The sequence below is a fragment of the Chaetodon trifascialis genome, chromosome 7 (assembly GCF_039877785.1).
Source record: "Chaetodon trifascialis isolate fChaTrf1 chromosome 7, fChaTrf1.hap1, whole genome shotgun sequence".
Taxonomy (NCBI): Eukaryota; Metazoa; Chordata; class Actinopteri; order Chaetodontiformes; family Chaetodontidae; genus Chaetodon; species Chaetodon trifascialis.
In genome coordinates, this window is record NC_092062.1 from 10,799,880 (window position 1) to 10,823,507 (window position 23,628).

Here is a 23,628-nt window from a genome sequence, read left to right on the forward strand (position 1 = left end):
TCAAGATTTATATGGAAAAACACACCTGCTTTTCAGCCAAATTGAAAAAATGGTCATTCGACAGGGAATAGCATCCTATCTTTGTTATACCCTTTTTCTCCAAAAATAAATTTCCCAAAGAAACAGAAAGTGTTTCTTGTACTTCACATCAAAATGTAAATGTTGCTGCTAAACTGCAAAGAGCAGATGCCTCGTCCTGAGACAATTGGACTCAGTAATAAAGGCTAGAATTCGTCATCCCTGTGGTGAAGTGGTTCAGCCATTATTTCTAGATGTCTGGTGGGGGTACCAGACAGAGAGAAGAAGAAATTAGGTCTGATGAGTAAAATCACATGATGTGACAGGGTTTCTGGGCTATGACATCCCACCATCTGTTACGGTTTTCCCACTTCCACTTGAAACTGCCAGGACTTAAAGACTTGTAGTTTAGCTTTAAAGCATCAATCTGTACGCACACTGTCGCCCCCTGCAGCATCGAGAGGTGAGGTGAATGGAAACCTGGTGTTTATGTGAGTCAGCCAATGCAAAATGTGCCAGCTCATGAGGTATGATACTCACTCTTCATTTTTCAGTTTTGAATTAAGGCGTATAACTGATCATTATCGACTTTTTTCCCACTAAATGGAACCTTGCTGTATTGCAGTGGCTTTTACACAGCCAGTGGTGTCATGAGGGTAACGTCAGCAGCAGTGAACAGGCATCACCAGCAGCCTGCTGAGTCTGATGTGCCTTGAAACCACAGGACTCAGAGAGAAGTGAGCAGCCCCCTCTGTGGTCTGCTATCTCCAGACTGACTCATCGACACATCTGGGCCTAAGTATATGGGGCTCTCCTGCCCCACAGGCGCTTGGGTAAATGAAGGATAATTAGCTTTAGTTGACTTTAATGAATGGTTTAATGTTGTGTTTCATTTCTGATGAGAAAAATATAAAGCTCAGCACTTATCAAAGGGAGTTCCTGAAGGCTTGCCGCTGGTGTGGGTCTGTTTGTTTTTGTATTTGTTGTGTGTTTGGGGACGAGGCAGGGTGAGCTGAAGATAGCTGCAGCATATGAGGGAGCGGTTTAAAAGTTGGCCACAGAGCCAAAGATCAGGAAACCTGCTGGGATATACAGTAGCAAATTCATCATTCCAGCTTGGAAATTACTACACATGTGAACTCTGTTTGTCTTTCCTCAAAGACAGAAAAAAAGGGCCAAAGCACTCCACTTTGATTTGCCATGTCCTCTATATCAAGATGAGATCACTATAAAGGCTTTGATCCATTTTATAATTCCCACAAGCTGTGATATAAAGCAGAAAGTGTCCCACAGAGTTATGATAGTCGTTCATCTTAGTTTCCGATAAGTGTATTGCATTGAGCTGATGAAATCAATCATTTTCAACAAACACAAGATCCAGCATGGATTTATTTGTTCTATTCAATCTTTGATAACAACTGCTCTCAAGCCAGTCTGATATAACTGTCATTCACATTCCCATGTCTCTACAGTGATGCATCACTTGCCATTGCAGCTCTACATGGTTCATTATCTTTGCTGGGCCATTAAGAAGTAAAAGCTAATAAAAACTAGACTTGGCAGGTCAGTTTAGTGTACTTTTGCACACTCTACCTTTTCCTTTTTACAGCAAATCGGGCTTAGCATCCCTTGACTAATGGAATGAAACATACTCACATGACAGGACCTCACCCCACCAGGATTAACTGTGCACTTTTAAAAGCATCTTCATATGGATGAAGGCAGGAAAAACACGTCCTGCAACAGAGGTCACGTCTTCACACCGCTATGAAACAAATATTTGGAACACTTTCTATTTATCTCCAGAGTCTGAAGAATCTGCATTTCCAAGAGCATAGTATCAGTCTGGGCCTCAGGTAAAGGGGGGGTCAATCCCCAATGGAGGGCCCTGGCTTGGGGATTTGGCTGGCTCAGCCCCCTCCCATGAGACTCTGAGTCTTTATGAACAATCCCTGTGCATTATAGCAGACCACACCACTTTATGGAGAGGAATAAAATGGTTGTTAACACAGCCATGGGGTGGGCACGCAATAGGGTGCCCTGAGAGTAGGGGGCTTTCTGCCATCCTATAATGTGGAGAAAGGAAGGATGGATGATGGTTTCTACAAACACTTTGTCAACAGTAAACTACTGGCACATACTCAGCCAGGTAGTACATGCCTACAGTCCATGGTAGGGTCTACTACAGCATCTCAGCACACACACCGAGAGAGAAAAATAAAAGTGTAATTCATCAAATTCTCTAAACCACTTACACAAACAAAAGCTCTGTTCATGACCAGCGTGTCCACTGTGTAGTATTCCTCTACTGTGTGGAGGACAGTCCAGTATGCGATCAGCGTTTAGGGAACCATTAGCAGCTCTGTCCTGCTCTTTATTGGATCAAACCCCAGCCAAACTCATTACCTGAGATAGAGTTACATTTGCCAAACATCAGTCGGCCTTAATCTTAAAAGCCTTTTCTATTGTAATGTAAAAATGAAAACATGCTGTTTAAAAATATGAACCAGTATGTACACTAAGCTGCCAAAGGGTTATGTTAGAATGCAATAAAAGTCTGATCTGATCACCCTGATAATACTAGGACTAATTACCTCTACATTACAATACAAGAACGATCCTGTTTCTTTATTGCCATGTCTTCCACAGAGATAATCAACTGGTGAGGACTTCTAATATAATTTCTGCTATTTAATCAAGCTAACATTGGCTCCATTAGCCTGATACAGCCGGTCAAATCTACCCACATTAGCCAGAAAAATCAAAGGTTGCCTGCTAGAAATTAGAAGCCCACTTCTGCCTACCTGTGTCTGAAATCAAGCAACCACTGTCTCCATAATGAAGAAAAATTTCGATGGTATTACTACTGCAGATATCACTGTAAACTCCAAATGTGCTATGAGAGATTAGAAAGCTTGACAAATGTACTAACAGTAACTAGTTATTTAGGGGAGCAGCATGTTCTGGCTATATTAAGAAAGAACAAAGTGACCATGTGTGATCCACACAGTCGCCATCTCCACCATGCATGCATACAATGTGTGCTTGTGCATGAGAGTTTTTTAGAACGTGTGTTCATGTGCGTGCACATGCTCTTCATTCTCTAATTCCACCTGGTCTGCATCCTCATGGTCTCTGTGGGGCTGTGAGGAAGCTGGGAAGGATATAGGAGGAAATTGTCCAGCATGATTCTCTCTTTATATCTCATTTCTGCATGAGTCCTTTTATCCCCCCGTCTCTTGACTGGGAAACCCCAGGAGGAAATCCCTCACATGTTTGGACATGGAGCACAACTGTCCCAAAACAGGACCAGACCCTAACGAGTGGGGAGCCAAGCTAAGTCAGACAGGCTTAGACACTAAAACAGAGACAGGGGCCATCAGGATCATGCCGCAATCCCCATGCAATGGCCAGTGATGAGGGAATCAAGTCTGACTGACGCTTTTTGTTTTCTTTAATTGTTCAGCTAACTCTGGAAGGGTACTGTTGTTCATTCAGTCTCCTCGGATGATCCAACAGACTGCACATATTTTTCGATAAAAATAGTTCATTACTACACAGGGGAGAAGCGAGGGGTTGTGTTTGATGTGTGCACTCCTGTTGCACAAGGAGAGAGGTAAAACCAACTCAGGAAGGGCTTGATCCTCTCTAAGGCCTGTGCTTCATCAAACACTTGTCAAACACCAGACAGACAGCTGAGTAGCTCTGACAGATCTGATCACAGACACAGGCAATAAGAGTCTCCGCTGCTCAGCTCCTCTACCCAGGCAGCGCTCTCCCACTCTTGTCAATAATCCACCTTCAGCTCTCTAAAACACAAACAGAGGGCTTTGAGGCATATGGCACACATTTTCTTGTTTTTAGCTGTGTAAGATTACAGTGCAATTTCAACGGTCATTTCAGGGTCTCACCTTGCCAAGGAGAGGTTTGTGTACTCCAGAAGGCAGCAGCATCTGCCAGAGATATTGCAGGGGAAGGAGAAAGGAATCAAATCAAAGGGAGACTTAAGCTCCCACTAATCTGAAAGAAATGTCTCAAGGTCTGCTGGGATCAGGGTCCTGAACCTTACCACCCAGTGGGAAGGAGCATTTATGTTTGAAGTCATTTCATATACCTGGAATGGGTTGAGTTTCATTACACCAAGCATTCAATCATTTCTAGAGATTTTCCTTGGAGAGCCATCATGTCATATCCTCTGACAAGGCAATGTAATGGGTATTCCTCACACAACAGACGACTCTAAATGTTGCATTTCATACGCATTTTGAAAAATATGAATTTGGGGTATTACATGTTGATACCACTACACGAGCAACTACGGACATGGGTACATGCCAAAGCGAATTTCCCATTAGGAAGAAAATTGAAAACCCAGAAAATATTAAGTTTCAGACTCATTGTAATTATCTAATAGTACATGTAATGTGTCAAAATTGTATTTTTATAATTAAATTTATTGTTGATCTTTATGTCAACACATTGTTCAATATGTAAATTAACAAATGACATATTCATAATTTACATTCAATTCAATTTAAATGTTTTAAAAACAAGCACTTGTCTGCAACCACCATAACTGAACAAATACCAAAGATAAGTAAAGGAATGCATCTTGCACATACACCTGTCTTAAATTACAGTATCACGCTCATAGCAGCATATTTTACAGAGCAAATTCCCCTTGACTTTGACTCACTAGCCTTACATTTCTCCTCCTCTCCCACTTAGCTTTAATGCTAAGTATTGATGAATATTTTCATGGAAAATGTGTGAATTTGTTACCTGACTGTATGGCGGACAAGGGCTGTGTCAAATAAAAAAAAGTCTGCAGTTCACCTCAGCTCCACAGAGCATTTCAGCTTCTTTAATCAAACTGTTTAATCAAACCCATTATATACTACCTGCCAGCACCAAACAACACAGTACTGTAAGTTAGTGACTAGCTGCTGAACACAGCATTTTAGCAGCTAAAGAGCCAGATATTTTCTGTAGGAGTTGGCGCCATATCAGCTTTATATGTCAATGTTGTTTTTACAGTTAGGTGCCTGTTTACTGGCTCCAGACCAGTGACTTCTCTTTTAACTCACATATAAGCAGTTTGTAACCGCAGACAGGCTCGTCTTAGCTGGTTGCTGCTTGTGTTTTATCCAGTGAGAAAATGGGTTAAGGTCACTAACTTGTGCTAGCATCAGTCCTTTAAACTGAAATTGGTAACCTGTGACATCATCTCAGTGCTTTGTGTTGATGGGAGTGCATTGCCCCTCAGCCTTGGTAAATTGGCGCTGGCCTCTACTTACCACTATAATAGCTGTGCTGTTAGTCTGTGTCCTCCCCTGTATTTGTCACTGTTAGCTCACACACACAGAAAAATACCCAGACGCAGAGACGCACACGCAGCCAAAGGCCGGCAGGCCTATACTTGCTGCTTTGTTGTGTCTGCATGTCTGTACACTGGGTCCACGCTCATGGACATGAGTGGGTCAGAAGCCACAGCCTCCCTCTGAATCACAAGCTGTAATTAAAATATGTGATGTCTCTATCAAGAAGTCAGCCAATGATGGAGAAAGAGAGGGCAGAGAGTGGAAAGAGGAGAGGAGAGGAGAGGAGAGGAGAGGAGAGGAGAGGAGAGGAGAGGAGAGGAGAGGAGAGGAGAGGAGAGGAGAGGGGCTTCTGGCGGCTGAGCCAGTGCAACTGTGCACCAGATGTTTTCAGGCTCCCCCGTTCGGCTCCTCGCCTTCCTTCTTTTCTCCTCCAGCCAGACCACTGGAGAGTGCATGCAGCGCTGCCTTGAACAATGTGCGCCACGCGAACACATCCTCCTCTGTGACATGCACGTTGTTCCTAAGACAGCACCGCACTGCGATATGTGATACATGAGTGAGAGAGTGTCATTCGAGTGTGAGACAGGAAAAGAGAATGGAAACAGGGACGAGGAAAAGAGTAGATAATGTGAGGACTTGTTCTGCCTGTGAGGTCTGTTTTATTGTTTGTCGGTGTCTATTACGTGTGTCTCACACTCTGGCAGCGTGAATGTGTGTGTCTGTAAGTGTATGTGTGTATGCATCCTCATCTGCCTAGTGTGGTGTAGATGTGGAGATGAAAGCTTTTCATGGCCCACAGGAGAGCTGGCAGCAGTGCCGGACTGGAGGTCTGGCAGACAGAGAGAGGAGGTGCGGGGATGCAGCACGATCAAACAGATCCCACCAGCTCGGGTTATCTAAATATGAGGTGAGAAAGCCTGAGACAGGGGCCCACTTCAACATAGGGTCAATCCGATATAGGCATTTGATGTTTTTTGACTGGACTGAAGAAGAAACAGATGCTATTTTGTGCCTGTATTCAATAAATTTCACCATTCCAAATATTTCCAATAAACTACAAAATTCAGTATTTTGCTAGAAATATATTCCTGTCAGGCCTCTGAAACTGCATTTGGACCATCATGGCACACTCCAAATCCTTACCAATGAAATTTTTTAAAGCAGGGTGAGCAGGTTTCATTACAGGTTTTACAGATTGCCACCCCTGAAGCTGTACTGTAAAATCCTTTAACACCTCACTGTATTGATTTCTGTCATCAGCCTTCTGATATAAAATAAGGATATTTTTACCGACAGTGGGCAGAAGTGAATCTCTTCACTTTGTCATGTCACAAGCAGACATCTGCAGTCATCAGATATTTTACATAATAACAAAAAAAGCCCCATACATGAGCTGAAATCTACTTCAAAGATCTCATCACAAGCTGTTGCCATCCATCCTTGTAAAGACACAGACCATGTCTTGACTGCTGAAAAAAAAAATCACAGGGTGTAATGGCATAAGCTGTTCATCAAGGGAATGTTCACTGAAGGTGTGCTTTACAGCCCCGACCATGTCATGGGCAATATCAGCCCATATACTGCTCAGCGGGGGGAAATAGCTCCCGTTGGTGGAGCATGAGAACTTGAAAACATTCCACTTCTGTACAGTACCCCCCTCCTCCTCCTCCTCCCTCTTCCCCCCTCCAGTTTGCTGCCACTTTGTTTGTTTGCGTACGTCTGTTTTTGATGGGGCTGTTGATGTCGGCCCATATGTCTCGTTTCCTCTGCCAGAAGATGACAACGGAAGCCTGGCAACCAATGCAGTGTTCCTCCTCTTTGACTAAGTCCCACTGAACTATATGTACACGGACATCCAGGTTTTCAAGATCACAAATGATCCCTTTAGGTCCGGATTTCATCAAACTGTGTAGAATGAAGTCATGGCTGTGTATAAACATCCACTTTGTTAATGTCTTGGCTGTCAAAACGGCATGTATTCAATGTGTTCAGCAAAAATATCTACATCTACGTCATACAGCTAGGACTTATTAGAGGAGCATTACTACCAATGCAAACTTCACAATAAAGCGAGGCAAACAAATAACAGGACTGCTGTATCTAATGTGTGTACATGAGTCTACAAAAGGCAGTTCAGCAAAACCACAACTCAACTAGGCCAAAGAGTGTGAAAAAAAGCTTCACTCACACCCCTCCTCTTTCTTCCTGCTTGGAAAAGACCAGATGACAATAATGTGGAGTATGGAGCCCCAGTGAATGCTGCTGACCCCTCCTCTTCCACCTCCCTCCTTCAATCCCTCCACCCCCTGGTCTTTGAAAGGCCTCCACATGTTTATGGCTCATGCCTGTGGTATGACGATGGATTCTCCATATAAAAGCCAGCAGGATCATGGGGTGTTTCAAATATTGCTCTCTGAAGACAGTTGCTGACAAAATGACAGCAGCCATATTTATTTTGGTCAGAGAGCAGGGGCACTTAGTGGGAAGTTAATCAGAGAACCACCCCCCCACCCCCCACCCCCTATCCCCGGCTTCCAGCATCGCCCCCCCCCCAATAAGGAATGTACCCAGGGCAGAGAAGTCTCAGAGACTACTGGTAATGACCTTGTGCTCCGATGGAAGATTTAACACCGCTAAACTGCACGAGAGGCAGAAAAATAAACCAAAAAGTTTGGTTTGAGAACATCAGCATAAAGCAAGTGTTGATTGTCTGTCCAGACATGAGCTAGATGATCAATTTCCATCTGGTTAGGCGGAGATATGAACATAAGTGCGGAGACGGGGGGATAATAATCTATGGCAGACATTTTCAAATATGGAATAGCTGAAACATTACTTGTGTTAATTTGTGAGTGTGACCACAGTGGTGACCATAACTGCCATGGGCACTGGGATGCTGGGGATCAGGCCAAGCCAATGACAGGTTGATGTGTCCTTCCTCTTCACCCATACACTTATTCACTACAACACAGTGCAAAACTTCCAGAATACTTCCAAAATCATCATTATGTTCCTGTTTGCAGTTTTTTCATCTTCACAAGCAGATTTTCAGTAGCATTTAATCAAATAAATGAACGATGTAAGCTTTTGCGGTTGGTGGTCGTGGTGAGGTGGTGGTCGTGAATTGGTTGGGGGGGGGGGTTTCCCTGTCAGGCACCAAACCAGGTCCTGTGTCCGGAGCCAGGCCATCCATGCTGTCCAAAGGAGGCAGTGTACTTCTGAGGCCCTCTCACCAGCTACTGTGTCAGCCCCTATGGAGCGGCCTTATTAAATGAAGATTAAGCCGTGGCTCCCCCAGTCACAACAGGCAGCGGTGTGAGGCACACATAATCACTATGACAGGGCGGCTGCCAATTAGAGCCCTCCTTCTGTCCTGGGAAAACTCTCCTCACTCCACTCCCGCTGGCGGGAAGAACTGATCCAGATTGTCCATGATATTACCCAGGCCAGAGATCGCTGTTAATCACCCATCATTCCACTGTGGCAGAAATCAGAGCGGTACTTGTCATCTGTGCAACAGCTCTCTCTTCCCAAAATCCCGACTTCCCGTAGAGCAAACCCAGGGAACATTAATTGAAATAATGAGATAAGTACACGAAGGAACAGGAGTGCAAACCTCTGTGTTCAAGTGTTCAAGCACAGCTCAATTGTTGTTTGGCTTAGACAAACTGCACCATGAGCTTTTTTGCTGAGACAAGAAGAACACGTTCGATCAATTAGCCTCAAGTTGAAAGCATGCGTCTGTTTCAGAAAAAAACTGGCCTAATGGTAGTAGGCTACATCTGACAAAAACACATCCAGAAATGGATGTCGTGTTTCCAAGCCAAACACAGGCCAGACTCAGATGTGATCATGCTGAGTGCGTAACTAAAATGCTCAGAAGTGAATGGCATCTTTCTCCAGAGCTTAATGCTCTTGGCTCAGTGAGTATAAACACCAAAATTGTGTGTCACATGCTCATACGCATGCACGCGCATTAACTGCTTGCTCATATGCAAAGACTGCCAGAAACCGGAATTGGTTGGTGTCTCAAATGTAGTGCGTTACAGACAAGGCGGTTGAGCTTCCTCCAGAGCGGATTTGAGGCAATCACCATTGCTCTGTGCATCGGTTTACAGGAGCAGAGACTTTGGAGCAGATGGTTTGCAGACGGTGAGGACCAGGAGGTCCACAGCACTGTGGATTCACCGCAGAACCAGACTTGCCTCAGACAGAACCTGGCGTAAATCCCGCCAGCCAACCAAATCCTCATGGGTCTGGTGGATTCAGAGAAGACCTGGGTTCACTTCTGTCCCCTGCAGTAGATTGAAGGTGCTTGTGGGATAAATTAAACAACTGCCTGCCTCATGTCCACTGGCCTTAAATACTGACAAAGACCTTGCAAGGCCTTTAGACGTCACAGTGTGGAGGACTGATGAGGTAGTAAACTGAGTATTTCTGGGTTTATCCTCTTCAACACCCCTGCCACAGAAGGTGTAACAAAACGTTATCCAGGGTTTCAAATTGATGGCAGAAAGAATAGACTGGGCATCATGGATGCAAGAGGTAGTTATCACAGTTACAGTATAAACACAAACTGCGCACAGAAGTTATGACAGACAGTATTAGTGGTGGCTGGATCTGAGTACTCAGATGACTGATGGAATGGAGGGCTTGGCCTCAGTTGAGCCCTACAGCAGAAAGGGTTTCTCTGGTTACACACATGGGAGATCAATAATCCCACAAAGGCCGGTAGCTCTCAAAGCGCAGGTACATAATCCAATGGCCAAAGATAATCATTATATGTTCCTTCTTTCTTATCCTTCTTCTTTCTGCCTCTGACTGTTTTCCTTCTTTTTCTTTCCATGGGGTCAACAGGGTGACTGTGACCCTTCATGGGCTCGTAGAAACAGTCACAGAAGCATTTAGAGTGCAAATTGTACTGCATCGTTATGGAAAACCAGGTCCTAAATATGTTTCTGTTATCAGTTCCAAAAGCTGCTATGAAGCTATGAATTTTTACTGTTCCATAACTTCATATTGTAAAACTTCTGTTCTTGTCTGGGTTTACTTTGGGCTTGGCAGCCTCCTGCACTACAAATACCCATTAAACGAATCTACTTTTACCTACAAATCAAGCAAGTAGAGCTGCAGAAATGTCACTCTGGCCTGCTACCATAAAGACTTCTGTGCCGTCTGAGAATCTGAAAGCCGATTTATAAAACTGTTGGAAATTAGCCCGAGTTGCACTGGTGTGTTTGTGTTGGACTTTACTCCCTCTTAAATCTCAAATCAGGGATTACATTAAGAATGGGAGTTTCGAGAGCTTTAACATTTTAAGTTGTTTATTCAACATCTAATGTCACTGGCATGGCAGAAGCAGCTGTTCAAAGATTATAGTAGAGTGGGTGGGCAAGAGAGAAAGAAAGGAAAGTACACAGATGGATTGACAGGCAACAGAAGGCAGCAGGAAAGAGAAGCAGGAGAAAGAGGAATCAAACTTGTCACACACATCTGTTTGTAAACCAGTGAATCTGATGACAGGGGTTGCTGGGAAATCTCTGTAGGGAATTCCTTAATGGCATCAATATGGAGCAGCCGGGCGCTTCAGTGTTATCGCTCTCCTCACCTTTCCTCTCCTCTCCTCCCCTCAGCTCACAAGACAGAGAGAGGGGGAAACCCAGTCTGTCAATGCTGATAGTGCCGGAGCAGCTATTAATAAAGTCTCTTTATTGTTTATAGCCTGTCCAGAGCACCGTCCGGAGGATAGAAGAGCATTTTACTGTCTCAAGGGTACAATGCAAAGGCCTGGGGCACATGCCAGACAAGCAGCCATGAGACAAGAGTTTCTTAAGCCTTTGGAGACTGTCTAGCACATTTTCCATCAAATTATTATTTAAAAATTATTCAGCAACTTTAAATGGTAACTTTAAATGGGTGAAAATGGTAAAATTTGATTTTCATCTACATTGCACGTAAGGTTTTCTAATCACTTAACATTTTCAGAAGTAATATGATTAATAGCAATGGGAGCAGTTTTTCCAAATAAATAATGGTGCAGTTGTTTAATCTGATTCCCAAAACAAACAAGCCGGTCAATTGGTTCAATATGGCTTTAGATGCTTTCAGATTGTTTTGTGAACTGTTCATTATCATATGCATGCAGTCAATTTCCAAAATCCATTTCAATTGTAGTGCCCAAATATTTCATTGAGAATATTTCCTAAATATTCAACCACGTAGGTGGAAATCTATCAAATTCCCACTGTATTTTTTCCAAATTTGAAAATTGCTTAAAATTAGCTTGACAGTTGGATGGAAATAACGTTTGTAACAGTGTACCGCCACATATTTTGTCTGTCCAAGTGCACTTTTTTTTCCCCTGCCATTTTCGTGAGTGTGTTATCAGAACACTGCTGGCAAACACCGGCTGAGAACAGCAAATGAATCCCAGCAGTTCAAATGATATACGGTGTTTACACTGATCGGCATCTTGTACGGAACGCATCAGACACGGTTTACACAACTCGTCATGTTTGCTGTGAAATTGCCTCTCCTTTTGACATTATCTGGGCTTTGCTTTCTCTGCTTGTGTGTGTTTTGTGCAGGGATTAGATCTTTGCCGACACAGGGAAAAGAAGATCATTCAAGCTGTCCTTGTGTGCCTCGGCTAAGCTGGGAGACAGGGATCTGTCAGCGACATCCAGTGTAATTTAAATATGTAGATATGTAGAAATGCAAGCCAGAGCGAACAGATAAGCACTTCCATAAATAGTGTATACCTACATGCTGTTTCCTTTGTCTCCGTTTAATCCACAGCATTGTCATGGTATGCAGTTACATAATGCTATGCTTATACTAAACATTGGTGTCTGGTGTCCGGTGAGAAGAGCTGATAAAAATGTTCAATTTTAGACCGAAGTCTTAAGTTACTATCACTGTAAGTACTGCTTACATATATATATATATATATATATATATATATATATATATATATATATATATATATATATATATATATATATATATATATATATATATATATATATATATATACACACGTGTGTGTCTGTGTGTGCGTGTATACACACACACACACACACACACACACACACACACACACACATATATATAGTGGTGTATATATATATATATATATATATATATATATACCACTCCACTTCCTGATCATCTGCATTTCACAAGGTGGCCTCTCCTCCCATCGGACTACGCTTTATTACTAGTCACGGGAAGTGATTATTTTACAATGTCAGTCTGTTGAGCTCCCATGCGACGGCACTGGATCTCCTCCCTTTCGACTACAGTGGCTTACACTTTTACATTGTATTTATTTGAATTGAAGAGTGTTGCATTTCACTGGTTTTTGCCAAGTGGGGATTTTTCACTGGTGGTCAAGTGGTGGGGAATGAAGAACACATGCCTAAGACTGAAATTTACCTTTATTAAATGGGCCACCGCAGCACTTCATGAGACCGGAGAGTCCTGAGATGCTCATACAGTGACACTTTTACACACAGCTGAGGCAACTGATCTTCCTCAGAGCCCCAACTCAGTTATTGGATAAGGAACTGTACTGAGGTTTGTAAAAGCCGCATCACCAGGGAACAGTAGCTTTAAGCAAATGGATATTGTGTGTCTGCTGTCGGTCGCTAAAGGTCTGAAGAAGAATGGTTCTGCTATGCCCTCAGTATAGACCTCACAACAATTTCCCATCAGTAACTTCATGCTTGAGATAATTAACTGCAGTAACCATGCACAACAATGCCAGATTTTAATTAAAGAAGGTCATAAAGTTTCTTGGAAAAGGTCAAGCAGGCACAGGAAAGTCGTGAAGAGGTATGTAGGGGTTGGGAAGACTTTCCCTGACAAACAGGACAGTGCCTTAGGAACTAAATGTGCCATGGAATCACAGTTTCCAACTCCAAGAGAGCAGCGGCTGCTTTGGTAGTACTGAAATATGAGAAACTATCAGGGTTTATTTCAAGTTTATTTACTCTTTCACCACTTCACTAAATGATCCTCCCATTCAACACTCCAGGCCAAACATGGAGAAAAATCCTCGAGGTTATAATATTTTCCTCTTTCTGTTAAACACAGTTTCTCTTTTTTTGACAGCCTGAATGATATCTGCCACTGTAATTGCTTCCTTATTTGGTGAATTAAATATTTACACTTGGCCTATCCTAATCCAAAGTTTATGAGAGATGTTAAAGCACATTAAGGGAAAAGACATTTATTTTAAAAGCACTGCTAACTGAGGCCATCACCCCAAATGGTGTGTTTGGACCTTCTGAGAGAAATGGTTTACTTTCTGAAAAAAAAAAAAAAAAAAAAAAAAAAAATCCTTAGCTGTTTTCACACACAGAGAAATTCCAGATTTGACTTCACATTTAATGGCCTGACATACATGCTGTGTGCACCGCAAATATCTCTCAAGCTGACAGGAGGAAACAGAGACGGCCTTTGAGGAAACCTGCAGTTCATACTTTTAAGAATTCCACTGAGGAGAGGAAGGGAGATGGGAGAAAGTGGGGAAAAATATACCTCAGTAAAAGAGCTGGCTTGAACAAGGCCGCCATGGAAAAACACTGATATTTCATGCACGGAAACGCAATTGTGCACCTCAAAAACACAGACGGTGAAAAAACAAAGCTGAGTGCAAGGTACCAGGGTTACATGGAACAGGTGGAACTCTGAGATGGGGAAAGTTTTCCTATGGGAAAAGGGGGCTGTTTTCTTTAATATTCACCAGAGTAGCGTAAAGTGAACATGGAGTCGGGACTGACTGACACAATATCTCTCACACACATCAACACATGGCTGTATTCCATCCTTACCTCTCCTGCAGTGCCTCATGGCCATTTTGCACATCCTGGACTCAGCGATGGTGGGACAGGGTATTGTGTCCTTGGGTGGTTTCTTTACAATGTGCCGTGTCCGGGTCTCCAGACCCCACTTGTAGCCACAGGTTTTGTTTCTCCTGGTACAGGCTCCCCATTCGCTCCACTGGCCCACCTCACAGCCCTCTGCAGAAACACACAGAAAAAAGTGATGTGCAGTGAAACCACAGCAGAGCACAATTTAGAGGCAACTCAAACACTCCAGGTCAAGCTTTAATACAGGGTGAAGGAGCTTTACTGGGGTGCCATAACCTCTGTGTGTGTGGTCCCAGTTGAACCGCTTGTTTTCAAAGTCCAAAATATGCAGGCCAACTGTGACATTATAGAATACTGTGTACAGGTAAAGAAAGACAAAGTTGTTCACTCTCTTGAAACTTGATTTTATTTTTTCATTTTTGTACATATCTGAGTTGCTTCACATACCTCCACACTCCATGGTGTCCTCCAACGGAGCAAAGCCCTCAGGGCACTTATCAAAGCAGCGCCCTTTGTGTAGGTAAAAACCTGACTTGCACTTGGTGCAGAAGTCTTTGCTGAAGCAAGACTCGCAGTTCTCTATCCTGCACCCTGGAGGAAGAAGGAGAGAAAGAGGAGATTCGTCAGGGTCTGTGCAGCCCTCTCATCTGGAGTTGATCGAAAGCTAAGGGGTTTGGGGAAGGGGGCTCTCAAGAGGATTATACTGTCTCTGCCGCAAAAAAACGCTGTCGATGCCCTGTGAATCATTTCTCTCCAGGGCTCAAGTGTATTTCAGAAAGCTTGTTTTGCCTGAGAGACATTTTTCTTTTATCTTCCTGTTCTTGTTTAGAGTGAGCAAATCAACAGCATGAAAACACAACAGCAGAGATGGTGAGAAATCATGTCACGCTGACCTCTTTCAACAAAATGCATCTACATCTAACAGTCTGGATACAAACACTCAAGCTCACATGGTTTCAACTAATGGTGTGCGGTAACAGGAAGAACACATCCCATTAGGGCTCTGAATGATTTCCTTAATATGCTATCTTATCAAACACTGTTCCAATCTTTGCATAACTGAGGATTGTTGAGAAGGTTTTCATTTATGTGTGAATGATGGCTCATGATCACAATGCTAGCCTGCTGTGTGGATCCTTAAAGTTTTGGTTAACATATGAAAGGTGGAAGGTGGGTTAGGAAGTGAGAGGCATAGGGGACAACAAAATTTTGTGCCACCTAGCCAAACAAATGTTGATGCATTTAGTCATCAAACACAACAGCACACTTATCCTCCCACGCCACACCCTGCCACTGCGCATGACACACAGCGCCGCGCTTGCAAAGAAGTGCACGCCGATGTGTCATCAAGCTCTTACTCTGCAAATAGCACGTCAGGCAGGGCCAAATTACAACAACCACACCAACAGGGCGACGCACAGGCCCACATGATTAGAAGGAGCCTCCCAGAGCTGTCTAATTTATGATGCTCCTCAGAGGCTCTATGTGGCCCTATTGCCCAATAGGCTTCCAGTGTCTGGGAACCACAATCTGTAACCTGCAGCCACCGTGTCCTGTGGCTTGCAGGGGGCTTCCCAGGTAGGGTGTCATCGGCTCCTCTGATTGCATCTCGCATGGGCATGGAACCATGAATTAGCGCGTGTGCACTTCTCGCATAAACTTGCGTTACTGAGATTTTCCACATGTGAGCGCGACGGAGGCTGAGGACTGCTCTTTTATCTGTGACCCTTGCAGGGCCCGGGGAAGGGAAGGTTCTCACAATCACACCCCTTAATTACACCATCTCCAGCTAACCATCAGGCCTCCTCCTCGACATTCCTCCAAAACGAGGGGGTCCCTCCCCGCTTTACTTTGAACCCTAAAGTATGGCCTCTGCCCACTCACTCTGGTCTCACGCTTTCCCGACCAGTCTAAACAAACCGTGGATATACACACACATACACACACGCACAAATACACACATACCAATCAGATATGGCTGGAGATAGACCCGCTCTGCAACAAAGCTGTACTCCACATCCTGAAAAATGTAGATACACTGACCACAAATCACTGATCTTTTTGGTAATTTCCTGTGTTCTCACATTGTTTTTATCTTATAAATTCAATAATATGATATTATTTAACTTATCTAGGTATTACGTTTGCTCCATTTTATCTAATATCTCAACATGTAGTATGTCTTGGATCTCTCGAGCTACGCAGTGCTGTAGAGATATTAGTGTGGAATATGTGAGTCTAAGGGGGCATAAATGCATTTTACTGATCTTTTTTTAGCCCTCTGCCTCTCATCCACTTTTTTCTGAGTAAAACTGAATCAGTCAGGCTTGGGTTTGATACAAGAGAAGCCCAGTACCGGGAGCAGGCTAATAAATCACCAAGCTAATTGGAAAGCACAAAGCTGTCTTTTACCCCTCACACTTCCCAGACCTGTCATCACCTGAGAAACTTTTAGCTCTCAAACAAAAAAATAAAAGAGTAAGAGGGGGAACAAGAACATCTGGCAGTACTCTCAAGCACTGGGGTTGTTGTGCAATCCTCAGTTATTGACAGTAAATATGAGCAACGCAGATGTGCAAAATATTGCATCCTTGCAGCTGCAGCAGTAGCACTTGACAAAGTTCTGGATTAAAACATCGCTGTTGGTTTCAATTTCAGATATGGTAAAGTGATGGCTCAGATGCTTCGGAATCTTGTTTTCTAAATAGAAGATAAGCAATAATGTCACTCTGAGAGATGGAGGAGGTGGATGACACATCAATGTGGCTCCATGGGAGTTAGACTGCAGGGGGGCATAGCTGGAGGGTCAGAGGTCATCAGAGAGCGAGGTGGGTCGGAAGGGATCACCCTTCACCCTACATTCATCCCTCTGTCCAGTTATCTGGCAGAAGGCTATCTGGGACAGCAAGGGCTATCTGTGACACTGGAGAAGCTCCTACGCTGATCACCGGCCAAGTTGGTGGTTAGGCAGCTTGTCCAGCAGCTCCAGAAACAGATACAGGGGAGCGGGTTCATTCTCCCTGCAGGATTAACCTCTGGACCACCTTTAAAGTCTTCATATAGGTGCCTCAGGGAGACTAATGAGAAATAATGAGGTCATCAGATCCCACTGAAGGCCCAGTGTTCCTGAGACTTAAACGTATTATCATCATTATCTCCCAGCCTGGATCAGGCTGTGAGTTATATTATGAACACAGGAGGAAGAGCCTTATGTTTCAGCTCTGAGAGGAATTTCAAAAGCTGCCAGTGAAGTGACCGAGGTTGCACGATTTGAAGAGATCAGTACTGCACCAGCCCCACCGTTACCCATATCGCTGTTTTGTTATTGTTGATTTTGCATTTGAATTTTGCATGGTTTGCATGTCAAGTACATTTGGAGTTGAGAGATGAGTCAGTGAGTGATCTAATGGCACATGCTTGGCAGAAGCCAGTCCCTCAACTGTGGTCTGGATAAGGAACTCACTGATTTTATCACCAACACTCAAAGCCTTGTGTCAACTGCTGTTTCTCCGCAGGCTGACAGCATCATGTGTAAACACTCTATTTATTTAAATGGATATTCACTGTGTAAAGATAGGGTGCTAAATCATTTGGGAAGATTGATGAGTCTCTCCTGTTCCAAGCAGGGACTTTTACATTATCTGAGGTTGGGAAGTGGGTCTTCTACCGAGAGTCTCAGCCTCCTTCAGAAAGCTAACCAGACCCGATGTTGCGCAGCAGGAGTGTCCATGTCGTAAAAGGCCTGGCAGCGTGAGGGGGAAAACAAGCCCCATTTTTCCATTCTTCACCTCCAAGCTCAGTCGAACAGCTCTGACCTACTCTCTACGCCCCGGGTTTGGCTGACATGGAGGCTCTGGCTTGCTCGCTGCCACCCAGCCATGTCGTGTGGAGCTGCGGATGGCAAGAGTTCATGGCAAAGGCCAGAGCTGCCATGTTCTTCCCAACTCTCTCCATGCTGTTTTTTCCACATGGGTGCTCCCCACACGTCGGTGTAGAGCTAGGTGAAGCAGAAGTGGTGTTCCTGTCAATCAGAATCTCCCAGAGAGAGAACAGAGATGACAGATGTGTCAGCAGTCCTCCCAGCTTCTTCAGTCCAAGGAACACAGTCTGTGATATACCAGGATCCGCTCCTGTATCTGCTCAGCCAGCTCCAGCATACATGCAGACAGCTCAGGCTTCAGACAGTGGTCAAGCACAGACAGCTCTTCCACTCACACTATAGCATGCACAATTACAGAGTGTTTTGAGAAAAAACCCAATTCAACTCTGCCTCTGGCTGTAACATCCTGGAAGCAGGGCTTGGTTTGGTGGGTCTATTGTATTGTCTGGCAAATCTGAAAGTGCAGTTAGTAAAGCTGTGATGATTAAATGTCCCTTGGTAAAGCTCAAAGGCCAAAAGCAACTGGTCTTTTTGTTGGTTAGACTGTGCAATGGAAATACCCACAAGCTCAGAATTAGAGCGAGAAAGAGAGCGCTTGAATGAAAGACATGGAGAGGCAGAGCAGGAGCAACAGCTGCCAACGCTGCCAACTCAAAGTTGCAAAACTCACATTAGTGCCTTTACACAGCCTTCGTACCCATTTGGCTGAGACCCATCATGTATGGCTCTTATCCATCTCCAAACCAACAAATTCCCATGATGTACTTTTACCTCAAACGATCTTGGAAAATCCAATCCAATTGCCTTCTACTTCCAGCCCTAATCTGATGCGACAAAGCAGCAACAAATAAAACAAAGGGATCTGTTAAGTCTGCAGTCTGCAGTCCAAGAAATGCATTAAAAAAGAAATCACAACTGACAAAAATTACCTCTGACAGAAGAGCCTCTAGTGGGACATGATGCTGGCACTGAATGAGCTGTGATATTTAAACCACACTTCCCGGATATTGGCATCTCAGGCGTTGATCAGACTGGGTGTTGGTTGGCTGCACAGTTTCTACGTGTTTTAAACCCGCTGCAGTGGGGTAAGGCAACTGGGTTGGTGGCTAGAGCGTGTGTATGTGTGTGTAGCAGTGGGGGGTCCATGATATGCCCAGAGGGAGTACGTTTTGAATGCGGCCCTGCTCCCATGCTAACCCTCTCAACACTTTCTGTCTGTTAAAAGACAGTTCTGACAGTCTCCTTTCAGCTCATAATTCTTTCAGCCGGAGAGCTCGTTTGTGATACAAAATGACAAAATATGCTTTGGCTTAGGAATGTATGTTAACCGAGGTATTGTGAAATGTGACTGAGGCGAGAGCATGACTGCACCGCATTCACACAGATTTGGCTGTAATAAAGCAGCACACTGTACGACCGTTGCTACAAATCTTCCCTGTGGAGCAGTGGGTTGACACCCACAGAAACTGGTGTGGAGCTCTTCTGGGCGGCTGATAAGAAGCCCTGTGGATAACACTGGAGTTACTGCACATGGTTTATGGCTCATATCAACTGCCCATTAGCTGCTGAAAGGAGGTCTTTCAAAGCAGGGACCCAGGAACATAATATATGGATACTCAGAAAGGTATTATGCAACAACAAGGCATTGCAAACGAACCAGCAACAGTACATCTCAGTAATGGTAGTTAACACTGTGGCTCCCATGTCTGGGGACTCTTTGGAATCCAGCTGAAGTGTAGCTGTAAATGGGTTTCCAGTTATGTTACATTGCGGACATATATAATTCCCATTGTTTTTGGCTCTAATTATGGTGTTATTTTCTCTGCGTCTGGGGAAAAACCCCCAGAACAAGTGAGGCACAGTTTCTCAAGTAGTCCTGAGAAATTAGTAGGTTGTGCGGTATAAGGTCGATAAATTAGGGTTCTGAATTATGGTATACTGAGCTGGAAATGTTGTGACGACAGCATTAGATGGATGCTCTAAAATTAAAGCCTCTAAAACCAGCCGTAAATGCAGATTTCTTTGCATATTTGCAAACTGCACAACTGAAAATGATTTTATTGCTCAATTTTCTGTTGTACTTCATTGCAAGAAAGTAAAACATTTTATAATATCTGTTATCCGTTATAACTGTTGTAATATTAAAAACATTGGGAGATATTGAGATGCAGCTGTTAGCTAATGTTCTGTTTGAACATGATTCTGGCCTTTTGTGTTCAGTTTGTAAATGTTTCTTCTATTTGTGCCAAAAGTCCAAAGACATGCAGGTCAAGTGAAGTACAAGTCTACAAAGTCTACAATATAAGTCTATATGCTCTAGCTTTCCTTTACCCAGGCAGTCCACAGAAAAATTCTTGAATGAGATAAGATCACACAGACAAACTCTCGTGTAATAATAAGCAGCTGCTCTCTAAGTGATTTCAGAGACTGTGTTTAAAAAACTCATGATAACAGAGACTTAATGCCACGTTCCAGGCCTCTTTGGAAACCAGGAGCACACGGCAGCTCTGATCAGGCTGGTGTAGAACCCTCTCACTGTCATTTGTCCACTGCGCCTTTGAGCTCTTGCATACCAGCTGCCTGTGTCAACGCACAAATAATAGTCGCTGACCCTACGATTAGCTTCCAACCCAATAAAATATCCGTTTATGGAGGTCTGAAGTGAATTGTTTAGTGAAAATGACATGTGGAGCACAGCTAAGAATGAGGGTCAAATAGGAAACTGGATTAGAGAGCTGTGACTGAAGCAGCGATCACATCAAAGTAGGTCTCGCTTGGAGATCTGATGCTACGTGACAATACAAGATGTTGTTCTATGAGCAGTCGGTAAGGAAAGGGATTCAGATTAACTTGCCACACATCAGGATCGGTTAAAGTCAAAATTCACCCAGCATGGGAATACAGCGCTTAGGATAGCAGGGTTTAAGTCTAAAAAAAAGACTTAACCAGAGAACAAGATGTCTTTCTGTTCTATTTTCTCTGAGTCATACAAATAGAATGAAATGGCTGTTACTGGGTAAAACAGCTGTAGACAAGATTTTTCTGAAAAACGCCTGTTATATTAGCATAAATGACCCAAGAGAGGAAAATCTTATCATACAGATTGATCTTATTTCCTAAAATGGAATTTTGATGTTTGCTATTCACACAGTAAATCTTTTCCTTCTATTCCAAGTAACAATTAAGAACAAAATCTTGGGTGTTTCTTCCTTCTTTCAATCCAGATACTATTAGATTCAATCTTTTAATACCAATAGCCTACACTTTCAAACCCTGCATTACCAGCTGCATTATCACACAGTCAGTGTAGCAGGTAAAAAAAAACCTGCTTACATGACATGTCTTGTCCATGCCCTTTGTACAGTATTTCAACTCTAAAGGCATACAACATATAAATAAGTCAACTCTGAGTTAGCAGGAGGCACATTTTTCTCGTTAGAAGCGAAGCACACCAAGCTACCGCGTGCTGCACCATATCTGTCAACTGAATGCACAGAGAGGATATAAATCCTTCATGTAACTCCTGGTAAGACAACAAACGAGTGGAATCAGCAACTGCTATGTTAGATGCATTATCCAATGCTACTTGTTGGGGGAAAAATATGTCACTAATTCCATATTGATAATTATTACTTCCAAATAATTACTACTGAAGTTTTAGTTTAGGAAACCATCTAAGGGTAGCAACTACCAAAGTTGGCTAGTGCAGCTTTAACATACTTTTCATTTTCATAATCGGATGGAGTCAACAGATGTACTTGCATCTAAGTCGGCGGTGAATGGGTAAGCAGAACAGGGTTTTTTTCTTCCTGCGGTTGCTGCATGTTCAAGTTGTTGGGCCTAAAGGTCCGGACACCCTCCTCTGAGGCTTCATTTTAGTGCATCTGTCAGGCGTTTGGCTCAGGGAACCAAATGAGTTCAAGTTCCTCTCAGTTTTCATATGAAACACTCGGCCAACACCTCAGGCTCATGTAAATCTATAAAGGCTCTCTTTCTGTGTCTCTCTCTCACTCTCTCTGAGCATATTCCATGTTAAAATAAGGTTATGAGATCAGGGTGCTACATAAGGAGGAGAGGGTGACATTTCATTAATTGGATTTAGAGTTGTTCTTTAACGAGAATCATGAGGACATTTCAATATTCACTGTTATTGTTGGCGGATTTTTTTAATGTTAAAACATCATTCACAGTGTGTGAAACTGAAGGTGTGGTCTAATTCAAGTTATTAAACCAAAACAATGTTTTCTCCAAAACTGTGTAGTGAAAAAACAAAAACATATCCTGCAGCCCACAAGAGTAATGTGCAACAATGAGGTGACTATCAGCAAAACATCCAATATGACTTTTTGTGAGAGAAGACAAGATTGTGATTGTCCTCCTAAAAAAACTTCATTGTACATACAGTTGTTGGTGGAGCATCTGGACAATTCAGCTACAGTATGACTGGCTTTCTGTTCAAAGTTAAAAACTACTGTGGCTGCCAAGAAATAACACTGTCTGGTAAAAGTCTCACTCGACAAGCCCCTGCAGACTGTCAACAAAAGAAGTTAGTTTCATGCCCTAATGCTAATATACTGGATAACCATCTTTTTGTTCAGATAATATTGACTGCCATGACCAAAAGGCCTTATTTTTACATGTTGCTCACTCATGATGCAGATCTCTGGAGTGGGTATGGCTGAATCTTCAGTGCATCTTGATTGTATTTGCACTTGGATTTCATGCATTCAGACATCCTAGTGCCAATGGGATGGTTTTTAATTCAAGTCTAAAGGGAGTGTTAAAGACAAATGAGAAACAATGTTCATCCTAACTGAAGTTCAGTGTTAAATCCCAAAGGAGACGAGACTTCACTACTTACATCCACCTGTGTGAACAGATGAGCCGTTCAAATTGCAAGGTATGTGCATCTCCTCTGGATAATTGACAATAAATCATGTGCTGTGGGAAAAGGGGATGTTGAGGGAATGTATATGTGTGTCTGGGGAAGGTGGGGTGTTGAGAAAAGGAGGGGAAAGTCAGCAGTGTGGGATGTGGAGGGGTAGAGGTGGAGTGTGAGGGAGGATAGCTGGATTGAGCTCAAGAGGACTTACTGGAGCACATGTTGAGTTCAGGGCTGCGCATGCCGTAGTATCCGGCCGGACAGTCGTGAAGACACTCCCCATACTGCCTCATCCTCTCCCTCCGCAAAAACAGGAAGAGTTTGGGTTGGCAGTTTACACAGCCGTTGTCCCTGGAGCACACCGAGCAGCCTTTACAGATGGGGTACGCTCCATAGCTAGCTGCAGGACAAACACAGAGGAGTAAACAAAGGCGATCAATAAGACGTGTCAGTATACTTCAACCGAAGTGCTTGTTGTGTGGTTGAACAGTATGTGAAACCCCCTCCAAACACACTTTTCTGACCTCAATTTACTGCTGCCCTCACCAATTTTTGTAACTTTCTTTAACTGACAATCCAACAAACACAGCGATTGGTCTGCTGTTTGGAGGAGAGCGAGCAGTTTGAATTTCTATTTCAACTTTCATTGTT

The 23,628-nt window shown here is 43.4% G+C and overlaps 1 protein-coding gene across 1 annotated transcript in view; it reads right to left on the reverse strand.

Annotated features, from left to right (window-relative positions):
* Positions 1-23,628, reverse strand: part of rspo2 (R-spondin 2) — a 58,013-nt gene that overhangs the window by 10,474 nt on the left and 23,911 nt on the right. The window contains exons 3-5 of the mRNA XM_070966437.1: positions 23,189-23,377; positions 14,663-14,806; positions 14,177-14,365 (exon numbers count right to left, since the gene is read on the reverse strand). Coding sequence (XP_070822538.1) covers positions 14,177-14,365; positions 14,663-14,806; positions 23,189-23,377 — 522 coding nt within the window. The remainder of the gene's footprint in view (positions 1-14,176; positions 14,366-14,662; positions 14,807-23,188; positions 23,378-23,628) is intronic.